A 24,738-nucleotide genomic window follows, 5' to 3' on the forward strand; every position below is an offset into this window, starting at 1 on the left:
TAAATTTGACCTGGGGTGAAACTCTAGGTGCAGGCAGGCAGAGGCATGTGTATTTGAAAAGGGATGCTTGGATATTTATACTAGATCGATAAAGGACAGATGGTTCATTGTTAATACATTTCTTCAGAACTGTAAAAAGCTAACTTTAGAAAGTTTCTACTGTCTTAAGTTCAGTAATAGAAAGCCTAACTGTTCTCTGATTTTGGTAGATTTACATTTTGAAACCTGGAACCATGCCGCTTGTCTGTTGCCTCCTTAATCCTTTAAAATCAGTTGTTAAAAAGGAATCTGAATAAAAACTGAAGAAAGCATTTGCTTTGCTCAGGTAGCATTTTGGACATGCCACGTCTGTTCTCTGTAAAGCCCAAACAGTTTAGATTATTAATCTCTAAACTGGACGTTTGGCTCAACAATAAACCCGTTGAGAAAAAGCGTAATGTGTTGGTTTCATTTTTTTAAATGAATTTAGTTATTATTTTATTTCATTTTATTTTTTATGTCCTGTCTGGGTATGTGGCAATAAGAATTGTTGTCTTAATGCTAAAAAAAGAGCCCAACAGATTTTACTTTCACAAGTAGAGCCTTACTGCTTTCGCCATAGTGCTCCACTTGATTTATATATGCAAGAAGCTTTATTAGATTTTACGCTGGGACTATTTCATGTTCAACGGACGCTGAAATGGGAAGGTCAGAGAGGATAAAAAGTGTAATGTGTCGATTTCAAGAAGAGATAAGATACTGATATTTATTAATGCAACAAAAACATGGAAATGAAAAAACTCAGTGTTACATCTGTTTCTGGCTGCAGACAGATCAGATGTCTCTGTAAAGAGGAGGCTTCCACCAAATAAATCCACGGTTTCACGTGTTTGGGTAATTCGTAAAGTAGCGGAATGCAGATCAAAGAAGGTTACACATTGTTACAAGTAGTACGTTGTATTTGAAGCCATCCAGTAAAATAACTTGTCCAGTATTAAGTTGCGGTCAGAGTAGTTAAGTAGACATGCATAAATTAAGGATTTGTATTTTTTTTCTTACAGTAAAATCCCTCATCATTGGGAAAACTGCATTTGATCTGCGAAAACAATTTGAAATCGTACAGTTTCAGAGGATCGGGGGTCTTTTGCACACCCCCGATCTCCGATCGCGGCACGGAGTCTGGGGCCTGGAGGAGGTGCGGGCCACTGGGTACGGGGTCTTGGCGGGGGGCTGTTGCGGCTGGCCGGCGGCTTACCGGATCTGGGGCTGACGCCTCTGCTCTCCCCAGGAAGGGATGGGGGGCAGGGGTGGTTAGGGTAAGGTCGGGGTGGGAGGGGGTTTATTAGGTATATAGTGGGTGATGGGGGGCTCTGGTCGGATGGCCCGTACGGGTCGTGTCGGCCCCCCCTCTTTGGGGGGCCTGGTCCGGGGGGCGCCTGGTCCGGGGCGGGGCCGGGGGTCGGGCACAGGCAGTCGTATTGTTGAATTGTGGTGACCCCCCCCCCACTTGGGATTTTTGGATGTGAATGCTATGTGGGAATGTGTGTAAAGCGTCCTTTTTTTATTTATTTTTTATTTTTTTTTTATTTTATTTATTTATTTATTTTTTGGTTGTCTGTGTGTGGCGATGTGGGCACAGGGAGGGATGGTGTGAATGAGTGTGTTTTTTTTTTTTTTTTTTTTTTTTTTTTTTTCCCAGGTTTGGGTTCGGTCCGCTCCCTCTCCCAAGATCATCTCAAGTCTCCGCTAGGTGCGGAGCCCATCCCCCACGTCCTGCCCTCCTCCGCTGCGTTGGCGGGCGCCCTTGACCCTCTGGCGCGTTGACGGTCCTCGGGTTGGGGCGGGTTCCCGGGTGGGCGCCGGCCCATTCCCGGCGGTGGCTTCGCGGGGCTGGCCCCCGGGGGGCGGCCGGGGCCCATGCCGCGGGGGCGGGGCGCCCCTGGGGGCCTTCTGGCCCCCAGGGCCCATGGCCAGGACCACTTTCAGCGCGGCCGGCTGCCGCGGAGCCCACGGGCTCGTCCCCGCGGCTCTTGAGGGCGTCGGCATTGCGGTGGCTGGGGGATTTCCTCAGGGTCGTCTCTCCTCTTTCCTCAGGGGGGGGTTGCAGATTTCCTGTGAAGGCCCCTCTCGGGCGCACTGCTTTGGGGGCCCCTTTGGGAGTCCGGGGTTATGGGTTCCCTGACCCCTGCCTCTGTGCTCGGGGAATGTGGGTCTTCGGTTCTCCACAATCACTATCAAGCCATTTCCTTCTGGATAATTTTCACCTAAATTAGTGCACTCTCACAATCTCCCACAGGTGCTGGGTCCCAGGTATTAAATATTCACTTATATATAGAAAGGCTATAATTTATTTACTTCTTTTATTTTTTTTTTAGGTATCACATTACACATGTCAGCTTAAATAATAATACATATGATTTAGCAATGGTATCAAGGTGTTACACGATTGTATCTGTTGCTTTATGTCTGTTGGTTGTGCTGTTCTTTTTGTGTCTCTTTCCAGGTGATGGAGCAGACAGAGGAAGTTTTATCATTCTCTTCCTTTTATCTCTTCTTTCTTTCACCTCTTCTTTCTCTTTTTTTCTCTTCTTGTTTTTTCTTTTACTCTCCTACTTTCCCATTGTAGTGGTCCATATAATTTGAAATTCTCCCTGCAGGAATCACAATAAGCTATTTACACGCACAAATCAAAGCGGAGCATTATGGCGAAAGCTGTTTTCTCCACTTGTGAAAGTAAAATCTGGTCGAGCTCTATTTGGCATTAAGATATCAATTTTTATTGCCACATTGCTAGACAGGACACTGGGAAAAAAAAAAAAAAAAAAAAAAAAAAAAAAAAAAAAAAATGAAATCGTACAGTTTCAACAATATCAATAAGATTTACTAATTCATGGATGTGGATTCCTCGCTTATGAATCCACAGGAGTGGATAAACTGTCAGAACTACTATCATGGGCTTGCAGGCATCAACAACACAACAAACATCGACCGAACAACATACTGTGGATGCACACTTGAGACAGCAAGGTATCCCACAATGCGTTGTAAGAAACCTTACTGCAAAGAAAATGTAAGAAATTCAAGAGCTTCTCTAAATTCTTGAAAGCACATTCTTGCAGAGAACGCGGGAACACGGTAGGGTATAGATGTCACCACTTAGCTAAGATCTTTCCCGGAGTTTCAATAAATCATCCTGTCTTACTTTGTGACTTTTATTATTTTCACATTTATAATGGATAGTAAAATTAGAAAAAAATGTGAAGTTGACAAATTGTCAATGTCAGTTTTACATAATGAGGAAGAACTATCAGTATTAAGTTTAAATCTTTTAATATAAAGAGCTAAAGTTTTCATTTTTGATCATAAAAATGAAAACTGTCTTATCTTGCTATTTCGGACTTCTGCTATTTTTGGTACCCGTGAAGCATGTTTATCCACCAAAAGTTTATATAACTTTGGCTCCCTTTATAAGACTAATTGGATATATTTTTGTCTCACCTGACTAATAATAATAATAATAATAATAATAATAATAGATGATGACCAGTTTTACAGTTATAAAGTTAATAAATTCCTTCCATAATTCCTTAGCTTTTAACTGCATCCATAAGCAGGAAATGTTTAAAATAATTATTTTACATAAATGTTTTACCATCTGGTCAGAGTTGTTCTTTAATAAATACTAAACACTGATGTACAGACCTATTTTTTCATTATCATTATCATCAGGTAGATGATACAGCTGTGTTGTAGATATCAACCAGGTATCTACAGCACAGACAGAAACAACATGTTTTCGTAAAAAAAAAAAAATTATGAGTATAACAAAGAAACAAACATTTAATCAGCCAGCAAATACAGAGAAATGATACCTTGAACATACAATTATAAGCAAACATTAATATATTTCAAATGTTTAAAAGAAATAAGGAGACAGGGGGCATTCTGATTACTACCTGCTTCATATTAACCCAATTTACAGGCATACTGAACATTTCTAAGCCTGTGCTTAGGACTGTTAGAACTGATAAGTCAGAGCAGACATTACAGGCCCCCCCCCCCCCACACACACCCTGAACAAAATAATTTTTTGGCAGCTGACCTCAACAGCTTCTACTGCAGGTTTGAAAAGCCGCCATTCACACCTCCCACCAATTCATCCTCATCACACGCTGACACAAAGCCCCCCCCCCCCCCCCATACCCCCTACCTTGATTTAAGCAATGTTAATTTACTCTTTCAGTATCAAAGGACCAGAGAAGCTCCGGACGTGACGGTCCTGAATGCATTTCAATAATCTGGACAGGTTCTCCTTTGTTGAAACATTTTGTTTCTTTTTCTAAAAGACTTCTTCAGTCTGAGGAGTTACATGTAAACCCAGTCTTAAAAGCTGTATTTTTTGCATGGTTGCCCAACAGGCTTAACTGTACCAAAAGTGGTTGCTGGCATGCAAAAGAGGACCATCAGCCTAAAAAACAAATCATTATCACTCATCACAGAGTCATACTTGGAGTAACAGCATCGTAAGAAGGGGCCAGCTGGACCCGGAGGCCTCCGACCCTGTTTAACGACGAGTGGTTTCTCTTCACAAAAATGGCCTCCTTTACTCCTTTCTATAACCAATGTTCCTCCCTATCCAGGGTAAGAACATTAAAACTGGATGATTTTGGCCTGATAATGCTGTTTTTCTGTGCTGGGCCATCTTTTTGGCCAGTGGCTGCTTTGTTTCCCCCCCCAATGTCTAACTGCTCAACATTAAACCTTTTGATCCACTAGGACTAGGCAAAGGTACGGCTCATATAACTGAGTTTACCTGTAACTCCTTAAACTGAAGAAGTCTTGGGTAGAAGACATGGAACATTTCAACAAATAAGAGGACCTACTCAAGATTTCCGTTGGATAGTTTCTCCCCCTCATGCCTAAGAGCTTATGCTGACCATTGGACCCCATCTTCAGTCTCTGGAACCGTGTAAGGTTCCCTCATGCTTTAAGCACTCCATGGTTATCCCTCTTCCCAAGAAATTTACCATCTCTAGGTTAAATGACTACAGCCCTGCAGGAGTGTCTGTATGAAAAAAGGAAAAGTGTTTACACTCCACTAAATTAGGTTTACATGAAAAGCAAATCTAAGGTAAATGTGTATTTTTATGCATAAGAAAAAGAAAAAACCCTGTTTTTCTAATTGAGAGGAACTATTTAAAAAAATTTTCTTACTATATTTAAATTCCAAACAATGTTTTTAAGAAGACAACTAAATTGAATTGGCATTGTAAGAACAAACTGTAGCAAAGGGTACCTGCAGTTGTTCACCACATATACTAGAACACTGTATATCTCACTTTCAGCCAAACAGATAACAGGTAGCGGGAGATGTCAGAGTGATTTGCTGAGATCAGGCTGCGGTCAGCGGGGAAAACACACTCCAAACCCCTGAAGAGCCTGCAGCTACCACGGCCTGTTAGCGGAGCTGTGCTAAGAGTACATTTATTTAACAGTAGCCTCATTGTTGAACTGACTGCAGAGATGAAGTCTGCTTTCTTAAGACATCTTAAAACTACTTTGCGTGACTGTTTAATAGTGGTATAAAAACAATACATTTCTGCACTCATCCATTTCCATTACAGCTGCTGGTGACGCAAGGCCTTGCTGTCTCAAATCTGCATGCACAGAGTGCCGTTCCGATGATGTTTCTTGTGTTCCACACATGATGCCTGTGACCCCAAGACGTGACTTTGACAGTTAATTCACTCTTGCGGAGGTATCCCCGTCCATAACTTTGCAATTTGCATTTATATTACTGAAACATACAGTTTCAATATGTATTCTTGCAGATCAATGCGGATTTCCCAATGATTTGCAACTTGACTTTGAAGAAAAAAAGTACAAAACTCAAATTTCTGCACAACTACTGACTTACATTCACAGAATGGCTCTTATGAATACCTTTTTTATTGACAGAAGCCGCACTCTATAGCAGACGCACGGTAAAACGACGTCATATCTTTGTGTTAGAAGCCCTGCGGCAGCTTTAAACAAACAAGCCCCGTGGCAGCTTCAAACACATTACAGTTGTTGAGTGGAATGGATTTTCTGCCGCGCTCAGTTGTGCTCTGAAGAACTGCAATACCATGCTGGAAGAGGATGCTCCTCTGACATGGGCAGTGCTTTTAAAATATTGTGCAATTTGGGACAAAAATGTTACTCGCTCTCAGCAATAATTGCAAGGTTTTAAGTGCATCGGAGTAAAGGAGGCTAACAATGATGTCATAGCTGCTGTTGTTTGTAATTAGCAACGCAAATACACCAATTCATGAATGCATCCCTCAAGAGTATTTGAATAAAAGGTAGTCCTTACGAACCTGCTACTCTGAGATGTAAGTCTTTGCAAACACAATTAGAAGAAGGCAATTATGAAACGAGAAGCCGTGTTGAACAATATGAAAACCTCCCACCGTATTACCTCGGTCGCTCTTGCTGCTCAGAACCCACATTTGCCTTGAAATGGCTGGAAATGTTAAGCTTACGGCAAATAAAGCCTTGGTCAAATACTCTCTTGTGCAAATAGTAGATTCATTATGGCTTATTGAACGCATTAGACGGGTGGGGGAATTCTCCAGTGCACGGCTAAACGACTTCAACTTTTCAAAGTCACGGTTTGTAACGGGGTCTGGGCAGGGGGAGATTTGATTTGGCGATTGAAATCACTAGAATGGGCTTTCAAAGCAGGGGAAGAGTAGGTGTGTTTGAGGCTAAACTGAAAGGATTTTCATAACCGCATGAGCAGGACCTGAGGGTAAACCTCTGCAGAGTGGATTGCCATTGGATGTCTTAGTGCAGCTAAAATTGTAAAAGGTATTAAGAGAGGCAATTTTGTGATAACACAGGGAGGTGTCCATCTTTCTCCTTTTCATGACCGACTTTAATTGAGCTGCTCCCTCTTTCCCTCTCCAACTCTTTGTCCTCCTTTCCCGTCTCCTGCTTTTCATTCCACTGTTTGCGCACACAAATGAAAATACACGAGAGAACTGTGACTGCACTGCGGTCAGGAAAATGAGGACCATACGGGTGCCGCGAATTGTTTCCCCCTGTCCCCCTCCCACTCCTTTTGTTGATGGTTCATGGGAACCGGGCAAACAATGGGAATGATCGGAGGGATAGCGTGCCGCACGGAGGAGGACAGGAAACAGAAAGCAGGAAATCGTGTCCTGAAGGAGATGGAAAAGGAGTGAATATGCACAGACGGAGAGGAGACTGTGGTCAAGTTGCAGAAACAGTAAGATAAAGACTGGAACCTCTCCATGTAGCCGAAGGCCAAAGTGGAGAGAGATTTGGATTTTTGTAGCTGAGAAGCTTCAATAACATACCTGCACAAGCACACATGCTACGTTTTAGCGACGCGTCAGGTCTCAAAGCAATGATCAGAATCTCTCTCTTTGCCGAGTCAGGCGATACGGATCTCCACATCAGCGATGCTCTCTGTTGTCATTAAATACTAACTGCTACTCAGCTCTGTCCTGGGCTTTGCTTCATTAGCATTCACAGAGGCATCATGAATATATGGGTTAATCAATGCACACTCTCCTGGGCTGTCAGCCTCAATCGGACCATATGCACAGCCACTCAAGCTTAAAGGTGAACAGTTGTTGGACCCTTATGTTACTGAGTGCCCCGTGTCATCGTGCAGATTCAAGCCTGCAAGCGTCCTCTCTGAAGTCTGCTCTGAAGTCTGCTTTCCTGACAATCCTCATATATATCTTCTTTGGATCTAGTCTTGCGTGTAGTTTCTCGCTGCAACCTGTCTGCAAGGCGTAAGAGATGTTCTAAACTTTGATTGCCGATGAAAAGCTAGGCTTTATTTTAGACCAAATTTGCTGTGTCTTTCATTTGGCTTTAACAGTGAATTTTGAGCATTTTAACAGGAATTTACCGGAGAAACAAAAAAAAACAACAACTTTGTCATGTCTGGTTGAAAGTACCGCAGACGTAAAGGTCTTGAGGGACAGATGAGACCTTGTAAGAGCGGCAGATTGGGGATGATTCATTGAGCAGATTGCTCCTTGCCACCTAGGTCATCGTCCATATGTTTAGGATAACTGGGCACAGATCGGCCAGCTATACCAGACGTGGACCGCGTCTCCTGAATTTAGTCTGCCTTTCGCGCGTAAACAAAGTCATCTACAATGTCTTTTTAAGCTGCCGTAAGAAAAGACAGACACTTACACGCAAACATTCCCTGTTTCCAAATCATCATTTGTAATGCATCCCATATGTAAGCAATCGCTGGAGGGAGACGTTTTGGTTGGTGATTTCCTCATACAAGGTCTGGCAACTTTACAACGGAGCCAACCCGACCCGAGCCAACTGACATCTTAGAAATCACTTCTTGTTTTCTTTGGCTCTCACGGGATTAGGTTGTGTTTAAGATGCAAACCCTCTCCATGAGAAAGGGAGGCTGTTTTTGTTAAGCCCAGGCTCAGGTTGCATGTCTGTTTGGGGAAGCCAAACTAAGCTGCGTTGTTTATAACCACCACAGGTCCTTGCAAGATCATTTAAGCAGCAGGACGGATGCTGCTGGCTTACATATTTACGAGTTAAATATATATCCTTGTTATCTTTGTGATGCTGGGAAGAGGGAATGAAATGAAATTTGAGGTCAAATAAATGTGCGCTAAAAGCAAATGTGCACACTTGTTTTTCACTGGGCAGGGAACACACAGCGGAGTCTACAGTAGAAAAGCTCTGGAAGGTGAAAAATGTGGACATTAAATCTGCATCCCAAGAAAATCCCCATCGAAACAAAAGTAAAGTAAAGTATGACTATCACATGACCAGGAAAGCTGCACAGTTCATGAGATTCACCCGTTTAAATGCTTCACAAGTGGTGAATGAGCCGATAAGATTGCTTCAACTAAATGCACTTAGGCGTCTCACTGTAGTGAAGAACACTTGATAAATGAGGAAGAAATTACAGTTAAAGATTTTGAACGTGGCATGAGTATTTTAGAAACTGTTGCTTTAGTGGGCTTTTAGTACACCACTGTTTCTGTGGTTTAAAGAGAAGGGTTGGGAAAAGAGAAAACATCCAGTCAGCAGCAATCGTGTTGATTAAATTGCTGCGCTGAACCTTAAAAAAAAATACAAAAAATAAAAAATAATACTGGACCTGGAAAAAATGTTGCCTGGTCTGATGAGTTTAATTTTTGTAATAGTAGAGCCATTATGGCAAAATAGCATAAAAACATTGAACCATAATGCCCCGTATCAATATTTTAGACAGCTGTTGTTAGTTCATCCATAGACATTTTATGCTCACCGTAGATGCCTCATTACGTGCTGGAGCGCATCCTGCATTGCCGCCATATTGGATGGGTATCTCCTACTCTAGGCTAGCATAAAAGCCAATGGGAGTAAACGCAGACGGAGCAACTATACCCGTATCTTGTAATAGTAATAATAATAGCATCTTTATTGTCATTGAAACATACATTACAACGAAATTTATTCTCTGCTTTTAACCCATCACTCTTGGGGAGCAGTAGGCTGCCATGTGCGGCGTCCGGGGAGCAATCTGGGGTACTTGCACAACTACTACTTGCATCCTTCTCTGAGTGCAAACGCGCTGCTCTAACCACTAGGCCAACACTCCCCATACACCGGGACGCAGCTCGGTAGGCAATTTGGGGTTAAGTGCCTTGCCCAGGGGCACATCGACATGTGGCAAGGGGAAGCTGGAATCTAACCCACAACCTTCTGATTGCCAGACGACTCAACCCATCAAGCCACAGTCGCCCCTAAAATTGTGCAGCCTACTTTTGCAATAAGCAGCGCACTAGAAACCCAATTTGGAATCGAGAGCCATCACTTCATGCTTATGTAAGTTGTTGTTTCACAAACTAAGGTTGCATCTAATAGAAAAATTAGTATCCTTGAGTTACAGAGTGACAGCACACACATACGCTGTGCATATATATATATATATATATATATATATATATATATATATATATATATATATATATATATATATATATATATATATATATATATATATATATATATAAGGGATGGGCTCCGTAAGGGATGGGTTAAATGCAGAGGACAAATTTACCTTGGAGTGTATGTTGCAATGACAATAAAGATGTTTATTATTGGAATGTTTTATTTTCAAAGGTCTTAGCTCCAGTTGTAAGCAGGGTGGTGTAAGACACTGGAATGAAAGGAATGGAATATCTATTATTACTGTTTGTTTGTGCAGAAGGCTCAGGATTGTATGTGTGTCTATGTGTGTGTGTGTGTGTGTGGGTGTGACAGAGAGTGAAATAAATTTAAATGAACAATCAAACTTTTTTATTCACTAAAATATAAAATGCATTCAGTTATACATTTATTAATATGCCATACCCGATGTCTGTCTTTGTCAAAGACCATAAAACTCTGCATAAAAGTATTTCAGCATGTAAACATGCATTTTAATGTGTGACAGAATCCTGTATCATAACTACATTAAATCCTTTAGAGAATTAAATTAATTTAAACTATCTTAACGTTTAGAAATCAATCAGTCTCATAAACCCTTAGTATCCTAACTTGTGAATATGTGTCCTTTTCTCGGAGGGATCTCTTAGGTTGCGGGGGGCAAAATGTTTTGCTAAAATAATTGTGCAATTACTACACCTGGATGAATTAGGGCCGGCACGTATTGTTCACTGTTTGGTCTGTTCTTTTAATAATGTAATGCAGCCCAAGATGGTCCAAATAGGCCGTCATGTTTACAGTTTGCAATTACAATTTTTTTATTACCGCAACCAACAGGAGAGGGGGTTCCTTTAGTTTAATTTATTTCTTGGTTACAAGCCCTATCTTGTGTGTATGTGTGTGTCACCTTCAATAAGCAGGCTCATTATAAAACTAATTAAACCCGCCTTATTCTCATTATGAGCTTGTAGGGCTTAAGGAGAGATTGAGGACCCACGTCCTCCCAGAGGGCGTCCACCTGGTCAGCCCGGCTTCAGATAATAAAACCACGTCTGAATGCACTGAAATCGAACCGTACAGAGCGGTCATGACGGGTCAGAATTTGTCAGAGCTCATTTTAGCATCTCTAGCCCTCGGCCACTCTCATGATCACCCCTGCCAATATGCCACGAAGCTCAACAAATCTGTCCTCTTTGTGTGTGTGTGTGTGTTTTTTTTTCTTTTGCTTAACCATAATTTCACTAGAGAAAGGCTTACATTCTCTTGTGTGCTATTTATGAGCAGAAGAGTGTGGGAAAGCAGAACCAAATCTGCATCTATTACTGTGTGGGACTTCCACAGAGGAAGCAGAACAAACCTTATGAGAACATCAAATTGTGTTTAAAGTATCCTTTTCAAGAAAAATATACATGGCATAGAGGTAACAAACAACCCTGAAACGACAGTGCCCGCTATATATGAGCGAAATGTCCCGTCACTGCTGCGTCTGGGTGGCTTTGCATGACAAACCGAAGCCATGTCCTTGCGTTACTCCTACATCGACCCTCCTTTCCACCTAAACTGGAAACACGCCCCTTTTAGGAAACATAGCCCCGCCACCCTCTGTTTTTTTTTTCATTCCCGACTGCCTGAGCTTGCTGTTGGCGAGGCGCATCTGCCTGGAAGGTGGAGCCGTGATTGATTGATGAAGTTTTGGTGCCTGGGGGATCCAATCATGTAATCAGTTTGTATTGATTGACTGTCCCCACTGAGAGAATGCTGAGGCTCTGCCACATTGTGCGAGCTAGGCCTGGCAAACGCTCAAAATCATCCGCAGTCAAATTTGATTTGGGTGGCGAGGCCACGTGCTCGGATTCATGCTGGGAAGATGTGGCATAATCACGCTGCAGCCGTTTGAGAACACTTCCACAATGCTCCGCTCCAGGTCTTCATGATCTTGCATTTCTTTTAATTATTATGATTGGGAAATTAATTCAGCTTTACCATAATTGCATCACACAGCAAATGATCCACTTTCCATGGAATTTAAATGGGGCTTGAGCTTGGGTTTGCATAGCTAATACAGCGTTTTTTTTGTTGTTGTTTCTTGCTGGGGTTTGCTTTTATTCAGACTTTGCTGCCTTTTATTCACACTTTTGATTATTACTCAGTGTGTCAAGCTATCACTAATACATGATGCGGTTTACATTATCCCAGCAGAGACAAAGATAAGCCTTGTGATTGCTAAAGCAGGTATTTTTCTGGAATAAAAAATTAAGGGGTGTTGTGAAGAAAAAGACAGAAAGCAGTGGAAACCAGATGAAAGGCTAACACACTTTCATTATGTAGAGAGTAGTACGTGAATGTATTTCTACAAAAATAAGCTGCTTATTGATAGCTTCTACATCAGCGAAAGAATTCGAACAAAGGCACACTTGCTTGTTCTTTTGCTTATCTGAAACAGCACAGATCATTTGCCAAAGTGGAAAGGAAAAGTGAAAACCTTTTACCGGTCGGCATCTGTTATGTTTGCATAAAAAAAAAGGAGTTCTGTTTAAAATTCATGAATTCACAAGGAACTGTTTGAGTGTAATCCAAATTGTATCAAAGCTGTGAGGCAAACATTTGAGAAACTCGCTTACTCGGATTTGAGAGGCGATGAATAGATGAGCATTAATCTGATCTCTGAGAATCCAATCATGTGATGTTTTAGTAAAGAACTAGTTTAACGTGACGCCTGGAAGAAGAGTGCCGTGTCTTCTTGAAAGAAGCCTGAAGCAGCTAACGACATTTTGACACGTTTCGTGAGTTTGAACCATGCTCTGGCTTGGAGCCTTGTACTCATTCAATTATGATTGGTTATACTGCTTCGTTGAGTTTGGATTAGAGACAGGCAATAGAGAGGGTACCGACCAGCTGCATATCTGTCTGGTTTGGGGCCCGCAAACGCCTCAGACTGGCAATGTGCCGCTTCTCTCCATCCATTACCCAGCTCCCAGACGCTGCATGACCGGGGCTCAAACAATCATAAAAGACTCCCATCATGGACTGTTCCCCCTGCTGCCCTCTGGCAAGAGGTCCTGCAGCTTCTAATGCAGAACAGCTTCATTCCACATCTCATAAGACAGCTAAACTCCCAATACACTCCCCGCCCCCATATATACAACACTAGTCCCTTTACATGGACACTCTGAACTCTATTACACTGATTAACGGCACTCTCTGCACCATCATAGGGTCCGTTCATTGCTGCAACACATCCTGCTGCTACATCTGCAGTATTCATACTTAATAACTTTTCTGTACATATAAAATGTCTGTTTTGGGTTAGCTGCCACATTCCTGACAATTGACAAATACTTAGAATGTCTCTATTTTGTCTTCTGTTTTTACTCTGAGCTTTGCAATGAAATTTTGCTCAAATGTAATCTGTGAATGTTGACTGACAATAAAATCTGTCTGACTCTAAATCGTGTACCATCCTTGGACAGCCACCCATTGGTGCGTGAAGTATAATTTTTTAAGTATTGAGTTTGTCATTTAGCTTTAATTGATCTATAGACCAACCTTTAATCTAGCATTGTAAATGTGAGCAACAAAGTAACAGGTTTGCATTTCTTATTGTTTTCCTGACCGTGGTCGGAGTCGTCTAGTGTGTTATTGTTAGCTGGATATTGATTCTGTAGTGATTGTGAAAGTGCTCAGTTTGTGCTGATGTTATGTTTTTGGGGAGCATGCAATCAACCACAGAGAACCCTGATAGCCCTAATTGAATGGTGACAATAGAAAAAACTGGTTGCAAGCACACTCAGAAACTCTGCATTAGTTTAAATATGGCAATTTGGAAAAGTAAACTGTAAATAATTTGGTTTAATTTAGTGTGCTAAAATTATTAAATATAATAAGAATATCTTGGAACGCATCTAGTAGTCTTAAGATGTCATTGTGCTCTGCAAATAACCACGAAAATTAAATCAAGACCCTTTATGTTTTTCACAATAGGTATGATGTTGTTTTCTATAAAAGTTTAATTTCTCTTTTTTTCTAAATTTGCAATTTGTAGTTAGAGAATTAACTAGAAATTTAAGATAATTTGAACAAACTATCATGTCCACACATAAATATTAACAAATTCTTTAGGCAGATGTCTATCCAAGAACATCTTTATTAAGTTTTTTTCTGTTTTATTAAACAATCAGTTATTTAATTAAACAACCAAAACATTAATGTTGACTAAAATATTACTCAACTCCCAACAACAAAAATTCCCAACTCCAGCAATTCAAAAGTGAAATGAAAATATCCCAAATTCCTTCTATAAAAATTCCATTCAACCTTAAGTCAAAAAGCATCTTCTCTTAAACTTCTCAAGCTCTCCTACTCTGTTTTAACAAACCCTTTCAGACAATGGCCTCTTCCTGGGCACCATCCACGTCTTCCAGTAGAAATGTGTACTGAATAGTCCAGAGATGTGTAAATCTAGATAAATACACTAGATAAATAAAAGTAATGGAGAAATGCACAGTGCATGTAAAGGGCACGGTCTCAGTATCCTTACAGTAAGCACTACTAGGTGTATGTGATTGTGAAATAGGTGATCTCAAGTGGATTTTTAAAAACGATTTGGTTATTTTTATGGGTCAGGCTTCAATTTCTATTATTTCAAATTATATTACATTTTAAAATTTCTATTATATCTAACATCTGTACTGGGGGATGAGTTATTCACAGCTGAGAAGCCATGGCCGGATGAGTCTATTTGTTAGTGAAGAAAAGGTTTGATGTTCAAATTGTTGTTCAAATTGTCTCGAAAACAAAACAAAACAAAACAGACAAGCTAAATGTATTGATCCATGCTTTCTTCCAAAGGGGTGACCGTTTTTTGCTGATGACAGTGAAAGCGATGTTTGTTGTCTTGGTCCATCTAATTTATAAATTCATTTTCTACAGACGGCAAAAACAAATATACTCATGCATGCAGCACGACGCTAAGTATCTCTTTGTTTCTGCTTGTCGACGTCTCTTCAGATCAGGGTGGACGGAGCTCTGGAGGGAGGAGTGCTGTACGAGACGCTGACTGTGATGAAGGACAGCAGCCCAATCCTGCGGGACATGGCTTTCTCCCTGGACAGGAACTCTCTGTATGTCATGTCTGACTACCAGGTGAGGAAACGCCCTGATTCGGGGGCTGCTGTCAGGAGACCCGCTGGGCTGGGTGGGGATGTAGCGAGCGGTGAAAGCGTAAAATCTGAAGGACGCCTGCGGGTGGAAGTCACTTTGAGAGCGAGCGTTCCGCATACTGATGTGCCCTTGAGCGAGATGCTGAATGTGTAACATGTTAATTTGGAGTTGAAACTTTTATTTGATGTGAAATTCTTTTTTTTTTTTTGTTAGTTAACTTTTTTTCTTTTTGGTGTTGGGTCAGAGGAAATACTGAAATTACACATTTGCTGAAGGCGCAAATATAAATAATTCTTGTTTTTGAGGGATTTGTTTGGATCGAACTTATCAGGATGCCGCACATAGGAATGTTTGCCTTGTTCTGCATAAATAATAATTCCTTCTGGAGCAAGTATTTGCTGTTTAAAAATGAGCAGTTAGACAATTTCAAATCAAAAGCCGCTGTAAACGACTAATGAATCATTTTTATTTGGAATACAACCAGACGATCATGGCTTATCGCCAGAACGCAGTAAGAGAATTCAAAGTCACGTCTACAGTAGGGAGTTTTAAATATGTAGGCTGCATGTGAGGGGATAGACCACTGCTCTAATTACTTATCCAAGCGAATCGACTTACAGTGCGTGCATCCTTTGTAAGCGCTCCTGACACACAAACCGTGGAAAGCCACCGAAGGGTCCTTTTTTTTTCCTGGGTGAATGTGCCCCCCTATTGCGCTCTTCACTTGGCCCTCCATCACAGAGGCAAACAGTTGTTGCTGGACGCTATTCTCTGCGCTCATTGCAGATAAGAGAGAACATTGGTAATCACTTTCAACTCCCATCAAGTGATTATTTTGGCACGATGGCCCGCCACTGTGAAATGGGATTAGGTTTCACTGTGGCCAGAAAAAAAAAGCCCCTATCAGTGCTCTGCTGGAATCTACCGAGGAAGAGTCGCAGGACGGGGAGCAAAAGGCCAGCGAGGGGCAGTCGCTGCGGTGCCGCTCAGTACAGGGCGGCTCTGACTCCTTTCAAGTGTGTGAAAATTAACTTTAAAAGCCATCTATTAAAAGTATGATGTTTAGAAGAACAAGGGATGCCATTAAGGAAGCATGGGGCCAAATAAAGCCAGCGCTGTGTTGAGTACCATTTTCTAAAACAAATCAAGGCGCTTCGTGTGTTAGTGATTGACTGGATGAGACACAGCATCACTTATTGATGAGCTCTGGTTGTTCAAGGAGAGAAGCAAGCTTCTTTTCAAGGAGATTGCCAGCTTCTTTCTCCACTCACATCTCCCTCAGTGGTGCATAATAACCAAGCTGGAAACCAGAAACCCAGCTTGACCGAGCCTTTTCTCTCAATATTGGAACAGCTCTGGCTTTGTAGCCCTCACAAGCTTCGAGGAGAGTAAAGCTTTCCTCTGTTTGTCTCCATCTCCATCTTCGCCGAGGCTCTCCTCGAAAGACTTTTTTTTTCTTCCCCCGCAGCTCTGTTAAGGAATCCACCCCAAGAGACAGAGTTTCACTCACAGATTCTAGTGGATCCCAGTTATGAAAGATTTTCAGACCAGTGGAAAGCACACAATGCAGCCATAACGATGGAATGACGAACGAGGCACGGAAAGGATTGGCTGAGATCAGCGAACCCATGTGGAATGACAATGAGCCCCTCCGTCTACTACTGGGTTTAAACAGGCAGGGTTAGCAGGGTTAGCTTGGGCAAGAAGAAAAAGGGCAAATCAGAGTGTTTACAGTGTGCGTGGTTGTAAGCGTTTTTCTCAAAGACCATTCAGGACCAATTGTTGATATGAAAAAAGGCTACACAGCCTTCTTAGGTTGTTTTTTTTTTCTATGTGGCTGACGTTTGATCGTTTCTAACAGTAATGCTCAGAATCCAAACTCATGACTCATGATGGCGATCAGCCTTGAAGTGAACGGAAAGCTGCTGCACGGCTTTTCCAGGGAGATCTCTGAGGGCCACTCAGTAAAAATGCTAAATCCGCACCATGCACATCTCTCTTTCTCTCCACATCCTTCTTTTTTTTTATTTCTACTCATTTTTCTATTACCTGTGTGTGACCTTTTTTTTATTTGCCGTATTCCCAAATATTCTACTTGATGAAATATCAAAACTACAAATAGTGTTTTTTGTGAGGTGAGAGTAGTGTGGCTGGGTCCTTGGATATTTCCTTGATAACGTGAATGTACTGATTTGCCTGGTAAAAGACTTTTGTCTGAATATCCCTGTCACCTGCTTGTCAAACTGGTCGAGCGGCCGTGGAAGTGGGACCCAAACGGCAGTCAAAAAACAAAGCAATGTGACATCTGTGGAGGCGTCTTTTTTTTTTTTTTTCATTTTGTAGCCAGCGGTGTAACCAAACAGAACCACTGACACCCAACAACAATCAACAAATGACAAACAGCTTAAATATAAATGAACATAAATTGGAAAAAAAATATTATTAGGGTTGCATCAAATGAAAATGGACAAAAAAATACAACACTGTTTACACTAGACAAAGAGCAAACAAAACAATACATTTATAAACTGAATAATACAATGAATAATATAATACAAACTGAAAATATCTTAAACACATTCCAATAATTACTTGAAAATCTGTATGAACAGAAAAATGTGCTCTGGCCAGTATCACCCCTCTTTAATCAGCCTCTCAGTTTGACCCATACCCGGAACCAATAAATTGTGTGCAAACCCCTGGGGACTGTTTTGTCTGCGCACCTGAGTGTGACATGCCAGGAATAGGTCCCTCCACTGCAGGTGAAGACACGCCCAGAAAACAAACACAAATTCCAACCAAACGAAAAAGGAAAAACCAACTGATGCATTTTTAAAACAATAATATGCAATTTGACATGTAGCGTCGCCTCATTGTCACATTCCCTTTAAACCCAACTACTTCATTGCTCACAGACAGTCATAACACTTTCAGTTTAAAAGGAAATGAAGCTGCTATTTTTGGTCAGTGTCTGCAAAGGTTTTGCCGCTTCCCCAACTCGTAGACCGAGAAAGAGACGAAGACACAATCCTAAAGGACTCATAAGTTATGCGTGAATCTGCAAAGCAAAACCTGGTGTACCAAAAAAAAAAACTTCCTGACAAACATCGACACCTGACTAAATTTTGTTGCATAATTTCACCATGTGTTTATGCATTTGCTAACCACACTCAGCCTCTTAAAACCATTGCTGCTGTACTTGTCGTTCTTCTGTAGCTAGGGGCAGTTTTTCATGTGGGAAATGTGACTCACCAACCAGGGCGCCATCTTGTTGGGGGAGTAGTATGACCATTACCTGCCAGTTGTGCCGTGGCTGTTGCAGCGCTAGTTTGCATGTCCATTCCTCAGGAAGCTGGATGCAGAGGGTAACCGTGGCTGGCTTTGGGTGCTGAAAATTGTTTCTGGCTCGGGTACTAATTAAAAAAGATCCTCCCCTTACAGCAGTAAAAGCACTTCAACCTATTTTGAGTTGAGGAAGTCATATTCCCCCATTTTCCTGTCAAATTGCAGAATACATACAAACATTAAAGGCTTTAGTATTTACTTTATCCTCTTCCAAGTTCTTTTGATTTGGATACTAATTGAAAAATACCAGGCTTATTAGTACGGTGGTTCTGACTGTGAACAATTAAAACTTCACACACTGATATTTTACATTTTTCTGTGGTTTTGAAGTCTCCTGCTCCTGTTCTCTTACCTTTATCTTCAGTTGCATTCTTTTGTCCTTGTTGTTGTCGTCTTTTAGGCTTGGTATCTAATACTTTGCTTGCCATTCTGTAGCAAAACAGCATATATAATTGAGACATTATTGTTATTAGCGGTATTACTTTTGCTCCTAATTTGTGGCCAGTTTCTCTTGTCCTTTCCTGTTTCGGTTCTGCAGCTTTTATTTGATCGGTTTTAGTATGAGTCATCTCATTTATTACTTTGAGGCCCTTTTGTAGAGGCCTGTGCGGAGGTGCACATTTATGTGCTCCTTCTCTTCTGCCAATTAAATCCTAGAGCTGCTGATTGTAGTTCCTAACATTAAGCTGTTATCAGTGACCAGTGCTGCTGATGACTTTATCTTCCTCTAGCAAATCCATTAATTCTAAGCAATTTTCCAAGTGTTTCAAAGATTCTTCTAAACTGGATTAGATCTGCAAGGATGGGCTTAATAGGGTAACGCGGTATATGTATATCTTAGATTTTCCAAGCAACATGAAGAACAGAACTCAGCTCTTGGTGATTAAGAAATACATTTTCCTTGACACCCGCTTAAAAATAGAGAATGTGAAAACAGAGCATGAATATAATTTTACTAGAAGGCATTGAAGCAGTTTGTATCCTATTTAGTTTCCCACTAGTAGTTTTTATTCCTATGATGTGAACTACAGGGATGCCCTAACATCCATGCATATGCAGAATCCAGCTCCTGCCAGGCTGAAAAACTTTGCTAATAGGACCTTAAGGAGAGACTAAGTATTAACAGATTGTTTTAAGTTTCTGGCACCAGGTGGTGGTTTGTTAAGCTTCAGGCCTCCAAAGTCTGCTAAAAAAACAGCCAACATGTCATCCTCCATCTGTTCTTCTGAACATAAGCGGTGCATTTATTTCTAGCAAATAAATGAGCAGTCGGTTGGTTCTCTTTCTGTTGTCCTGATGGTGATGCACATTTCACATCTTCCCATCCAGGGGTGGGGGTGCTGGTGCCTATCCCTAGCGGTCATTAGACGAGAGGCAGGAAACACCCTACACAGGTCGCCAGTCAATCACAGGACAACATTTCACCTCACAATTTCATTTTCTACCAGTCTCACAAGCCTGCTCTGACCTTACAGCAAGAGTATCACTTCTGTCAACTTTTTATTCAACAGTTTATAGTATATTTTAAAAGAAAAAAACTTAAAATGTACCTTCTTTACCTCAAAGTTGACTCCATGACTTTCCAAGGTTAAAGAACTGAAAGTTACCTTGGGTCTCATTTAAAAAAACTTACGTGTGCACAAAATGTGGACCAAATCTTGCATATGTCTCTTCCCAGGCAAAGGCATTGAGCTATAAAAAACAAAACTTGACGTCAGAACATGCAGTCCCTCACGCAAACTCTCAATCACACTGATTGCTGTAAACATTTTAATACCATAATGACACCCATGTGTAATGCTGCATGGTGGATGCGGCACTAATGGAAGACCTTGCCAACACAGAACCCGACATTCAAGCCTGACATGGTGTTGCTTTACCCTTAAACTGGCAAAACACTGACAGCTCTGGGCAGGAGCACACCGGTAACTCTAGGCATATGTTCCAAGACTGATCTGGCCAGGTGTGCTAAGGCAGGCTCTGGGCACAATCCGTAGGGTGATAACTGACAGATTCCTCGGTCTTGACAAGGGTCGTGGTCGTGATACAGTCCGGGTCGCATCTGGAAAACAGAAAGCCAAAGAGGTGTCCTATAAGTAACCTGACAACAGCCAGATGCATGTCTCGCTCCGCCTAGCTCCACTCACATACATCTGGGACATCGCTCATTGAAAGTGATTTCCCCAACCAAATTTATGGTCTGGCCAATCAGGACGCAGGGCAGGTGTTTCCTGGATGTGATGTAGTGGAGAAGCGACCGTGAGATTCCAACAACAATGGCGGCTCGCATCGAGGAAGCAAGCGTTAGCATTGATGCTGCTATTTCTTCTGTGTTGTCCAATCTACCTGATATTGTTTCATTAAAAGAACATCAGAGAACACCTCTGAAGGCTTTTGTTGGTGGAAACAATGTTTTCGCCCTTCTCCCGACTGGATTTGGCAAGCGGTTAGCCGCTAACGAGCGGTTAGCCACTAACCGTTAGCGGTTAGCGCGAACCATATTAGGAGGCCTTTAGTCCTCAATGCGGTCCGCCCGGGATCGACTCCGACCCGTGGCGCTTTGCCGGCTGTTTTTTTTTTTCCCTGCGTCGCTCTCATCAGCGTCACGGGTTAGCTTCGGTGTGAGTGGTTGAAATAGCACGTCGATAAAGATGACAGACAAGTGGCTTATCCAATCATATGCAAGAATTTTTGATAAGCCCCAGCCTTTATTAAAGGCAATTCCTATGGTGGTGACCCAGATGTATGTGAGTGGAGCTAGGCGGAGCGAGACTTGCATCTGGTTGTTGTCAGGTTATCCTATAAGGGCAAGGTGAGGAAATACAAAAACCGGGTTGGAAACTTGACAGACAGGCAAAGACGCACGCTGGACATTTACTCACTACATTGTTTTCTATAATCTGGCACTGGCTGACAGTGGAAACCCAGTTTATAAAGGCGAAAGACCAAGTGCTCTGAATCAGGTTAATTGTGTTGTAGCAGCAAGAGGATCAAAAAGGTGCATCAGACCACTATGATAAAGGGAGCAGGAGGAGGGTGACTGGAATCATAACACCAAAGGAGAATTAGGAGGGAATGCGTTTCCGGGGATCAAAGATTTCCTGGCCCATTACGATGACATGTAAGCAGAGCACCACGTTCTGCTATGACCTACAGATGACAATGACTACACCAAGGTGCTGGTCCTCCTTCAAATCAATCAGTCAGTCAGTCAATCAACCAATCAATCAACTAACCAACCAATCAAATTGTATTTCTAAAGTGCTCTAACAACCACAGGTGGGGGGAGTGGGGCATCGCTGCTGGCCTCCTCTCTCCTCACATTGACCATCCGGATGCACGATCTCCTTCAAGATACAAATTTCAATGTGGCGCACGGCTTTGTCAGGATATCATGTGACGTTTAAGACACTTTTTGAGAAGTTCCTTTAATGTGGTCAACATATGTGCTTTTACCTCTGATTTACACATTAAATAAAGGCCTTTCTGGGTCATTTTTTTCACAGTTTCTTTGCTCTTTTCTCTATGGTTGCTCACCATGATGTTAACCATGAAAGAAACAATGATTTGCGGACTCATTTAAATACACATTAATGAGGTGCCTTGCATTGACCAGTTTCGTTTGAATGTAGGCATGTAGAGGGCAACACATGAGGCGGAACCTTGTTGCAAACATTCAGATACAATTGTGATTTATAAAGCAAAATTCTTGCTGGTGTGGTACACATGCTTTTATAAATCGGGATTTTTTTGCCATATGCCATTTTCGGCTTTTGGGCATACACAAACTTTTAGTATAGCTTCCACACAATAAGTATTTTATAAATCAGCTCCCTGATCTTTATGAGGAGTTCACTTTAGGTAAATATAACCTCATGTTATTGAAAGTTCTTAAAGCATTTGTACACCATTGCTTCTCCTTGTGCATGGATGGGATCCCTCTGGTGCTTTGGCTTTCTCCCACAGTCCAAAAACATGACTGTTGGCTCAATTGGTCTGTGATAAACTGGTGACCTGTCCAGGGTGTACCTTGCCTCTTGCCCGATGATCGCTGAAGATAGGCACCGGTCTTTGTTCACTTAGAAATATTGTTGTTGGGTTTTTCCCCTGGGTTTTCTTTTATCCCTGTTCAACGCATTTCTGGCTAATTCATCTGACTCCCTCAGCTTCCTGCATTCACTCTGCCTCAGCTGTTCCTTATTATCACCTGACTGATTGACTTACCTGCAGCCTATTGTCTTCCTCCATCTTCCCTCAGTATTTAGGATCACTGGTTGTCTTTGTTTGTTTCTGGGCTCTTCCGTTGCAATGCCTGTTGCTCCCCATTGCATAACCCGATGCCCATTTGGCTCCTTTTGCATTACCTCACATGACACCTTAGTTTTTATTATCACCTAAACATTCAGGAGTTTGAGTGGCGCTAACATTACTGTATGTGTTAAATTACTGTATCAGAACTGTGGTCTTTACAAGCTCTGCATTAAAATGACTTCAGACTGAGATCAATCCTGAAAGGAGTTCTCATCTTGTTGTGTCCTAATATGACCTGAAATATTCATCTGTCACATGGTACTGATGTGTTATTTTAAAGGATTTTCCAAATCACACTGCGGGTATAGGATGTCAACATTGCAGAGCTCTAAATGCCTGGACATTCATCTGGCGTCATTCGCAAACGTCCAGTTAATCCGGATGAGAGGGTAAAGTGGTGGAAAATTGTGTAGATCATGAGGTCGCACATTACTTTGAGGATGTTCCAGATGTTGTAAATAATATTTTTTTTTATTCAAAATGCTACAAAATGAAATGTAATGCTGTTCTTCTCCAGCTCTGTTGTGATTGGCACTGCTGACAGGCATTTAACAGTAAACAGACTGAAAGAAACAATTTTTGTTGTTTTTGCATTTGGTTAGAATGATCGATTTCTCATGGAAAAAAAATATCTCTAAACAAAGGTTAAATGTTAGATATTTTGTGTTGTCATGAATGATTTACAACACATTTACATAATTAGATACAGTGCATTAAATATTAATGAAGGGTGAATTTATTGAATTGCATATATGAAAAGACAACAGTTCACATAAACACGGCTATGTGGTGGAAATACTGCAGCCGTTATAAAAAGTAATTACATTTCCTTTTTAATGATGGCATACAACATACTATATCTTGGTTATTTACATTTATGTTGTTAAGCTTTTACACCACCAGCTTTCACACCACCCCAATCTATTTTGATTTAGCTTCTCACAGGCCATATTTTCTTATAATCTTTCAAAGTAGTCTTGCTTAATCTTCCTATTTCTTAAGGCTTTTAAATGTTTTTCCTTGGACCTCGGCTCTTTTTTTACTCATTATCTACCAGCCCATGATCCTGACCTTGATACTATATTGCACAGTATGTGCCTTATGTAGCAAATCCTTAAAACTATCTACCATAATAACCTTTATTTAAAAGTCAAGGTTTTAAGGAAAACTATTTGCAAAATTCTGTTTTTTTCGGAAACTAACTTGTTGGCATTTTAACACTATTTTATGACAAACAGACTGATTTAATGGCTATTATTTTATTATAGATTCAGCTAAAGAAACAAAGTGTCTTTGCGCAAAAACTGCTTATTGAGATTGAGTTTTAAACTAGTTTAAAGAAACAGTCTTATTTTCCTCCCTTCAGTTTAGGAGGCTTTTCATGGTTGAATCACACAGTAATTAGCGTTACGCTGCTTAGAGCGAAGTTCTGTTTGGAAATTAGGATGCACACTGAACAAAGATTTTGAAAATGGAACTGAGGTAATGTCTCTGGTGGTATAGAGCGGACAGTTAAATAACACGTCAGTTTAAAATACCTGTTGTATTCATATACATGACAGTACAAATCATTTTTTGTTATTTTTACCACTTTTTACAATAGTTCTTAAATGCACAAAAATACAGATGCTTTATTTTCCTCCTACTGATATTACCACTGCTATGTCACAACTGAAAAAAAGGATTAATTTACTCCATACTGAATCAAATGAAGTTTTGATTTAGACGTTCCTTAAATATTTGCAACATTTAAAGACTTTTAGTGTATCTATTTTAATTCTGAGTCTAAGTTCGGATAATTTTTAGAACAGGCAGGCTTGCTAGATCTAAATAGACGAAGGCTTAATTAATATGTAATAGAGATCTAACTGTAGCTTTATCGCTGAAATCAGGTCTATCGCTCTGTAGATAGACCTTTACAACCTATAGTTGATTTAAATAATACTGCAAGGTTCTGCTGCTCATTCT

General features: G+C 41.1%; 1 protein-coding gene across 1 annotated transcript in view; it reads left to right on the forward strand.

Moving 5' to 3' along the window:
- Positions 1-14,961: 14,961 nt before the first annotated feature.
- The window catches only part of LOC118561052 (plexin-A2-like), a gene marked incomplete at both ends in the record, with an annotated part of 60,503 nt that continues 50,726 nt past the window's right edge, over positions 14,962-24,738 (forward strand). The window contains one exon of the mRNA XM_036132803.1: positions 14,962-15,096. Coding sequence (XP_035988696.1) covers positions 14,962-15,096 — 135 coding nt within the window. The remainder of the gene's footprint in view (positions 15,097-24,738) is intronic.

The sequence above is a fragment of the Fundulus heteroclitus genome, unplaced genomic scaffold, assembly GCF_011125445.2.
Source record: "Fundulus heteroclitus isolate FHET01 unplaced genomic scaffold, MU-UCD_Fhet_4.1 scaffold_543, whole genome shotgun sequence".
Lineage (NCBI taxonomy): Eukaryota > Metazoa > Chordata > Actinopteri > Cyprinodontiformes > Fundulidae > Fundulus > Fundulus heteroclitus.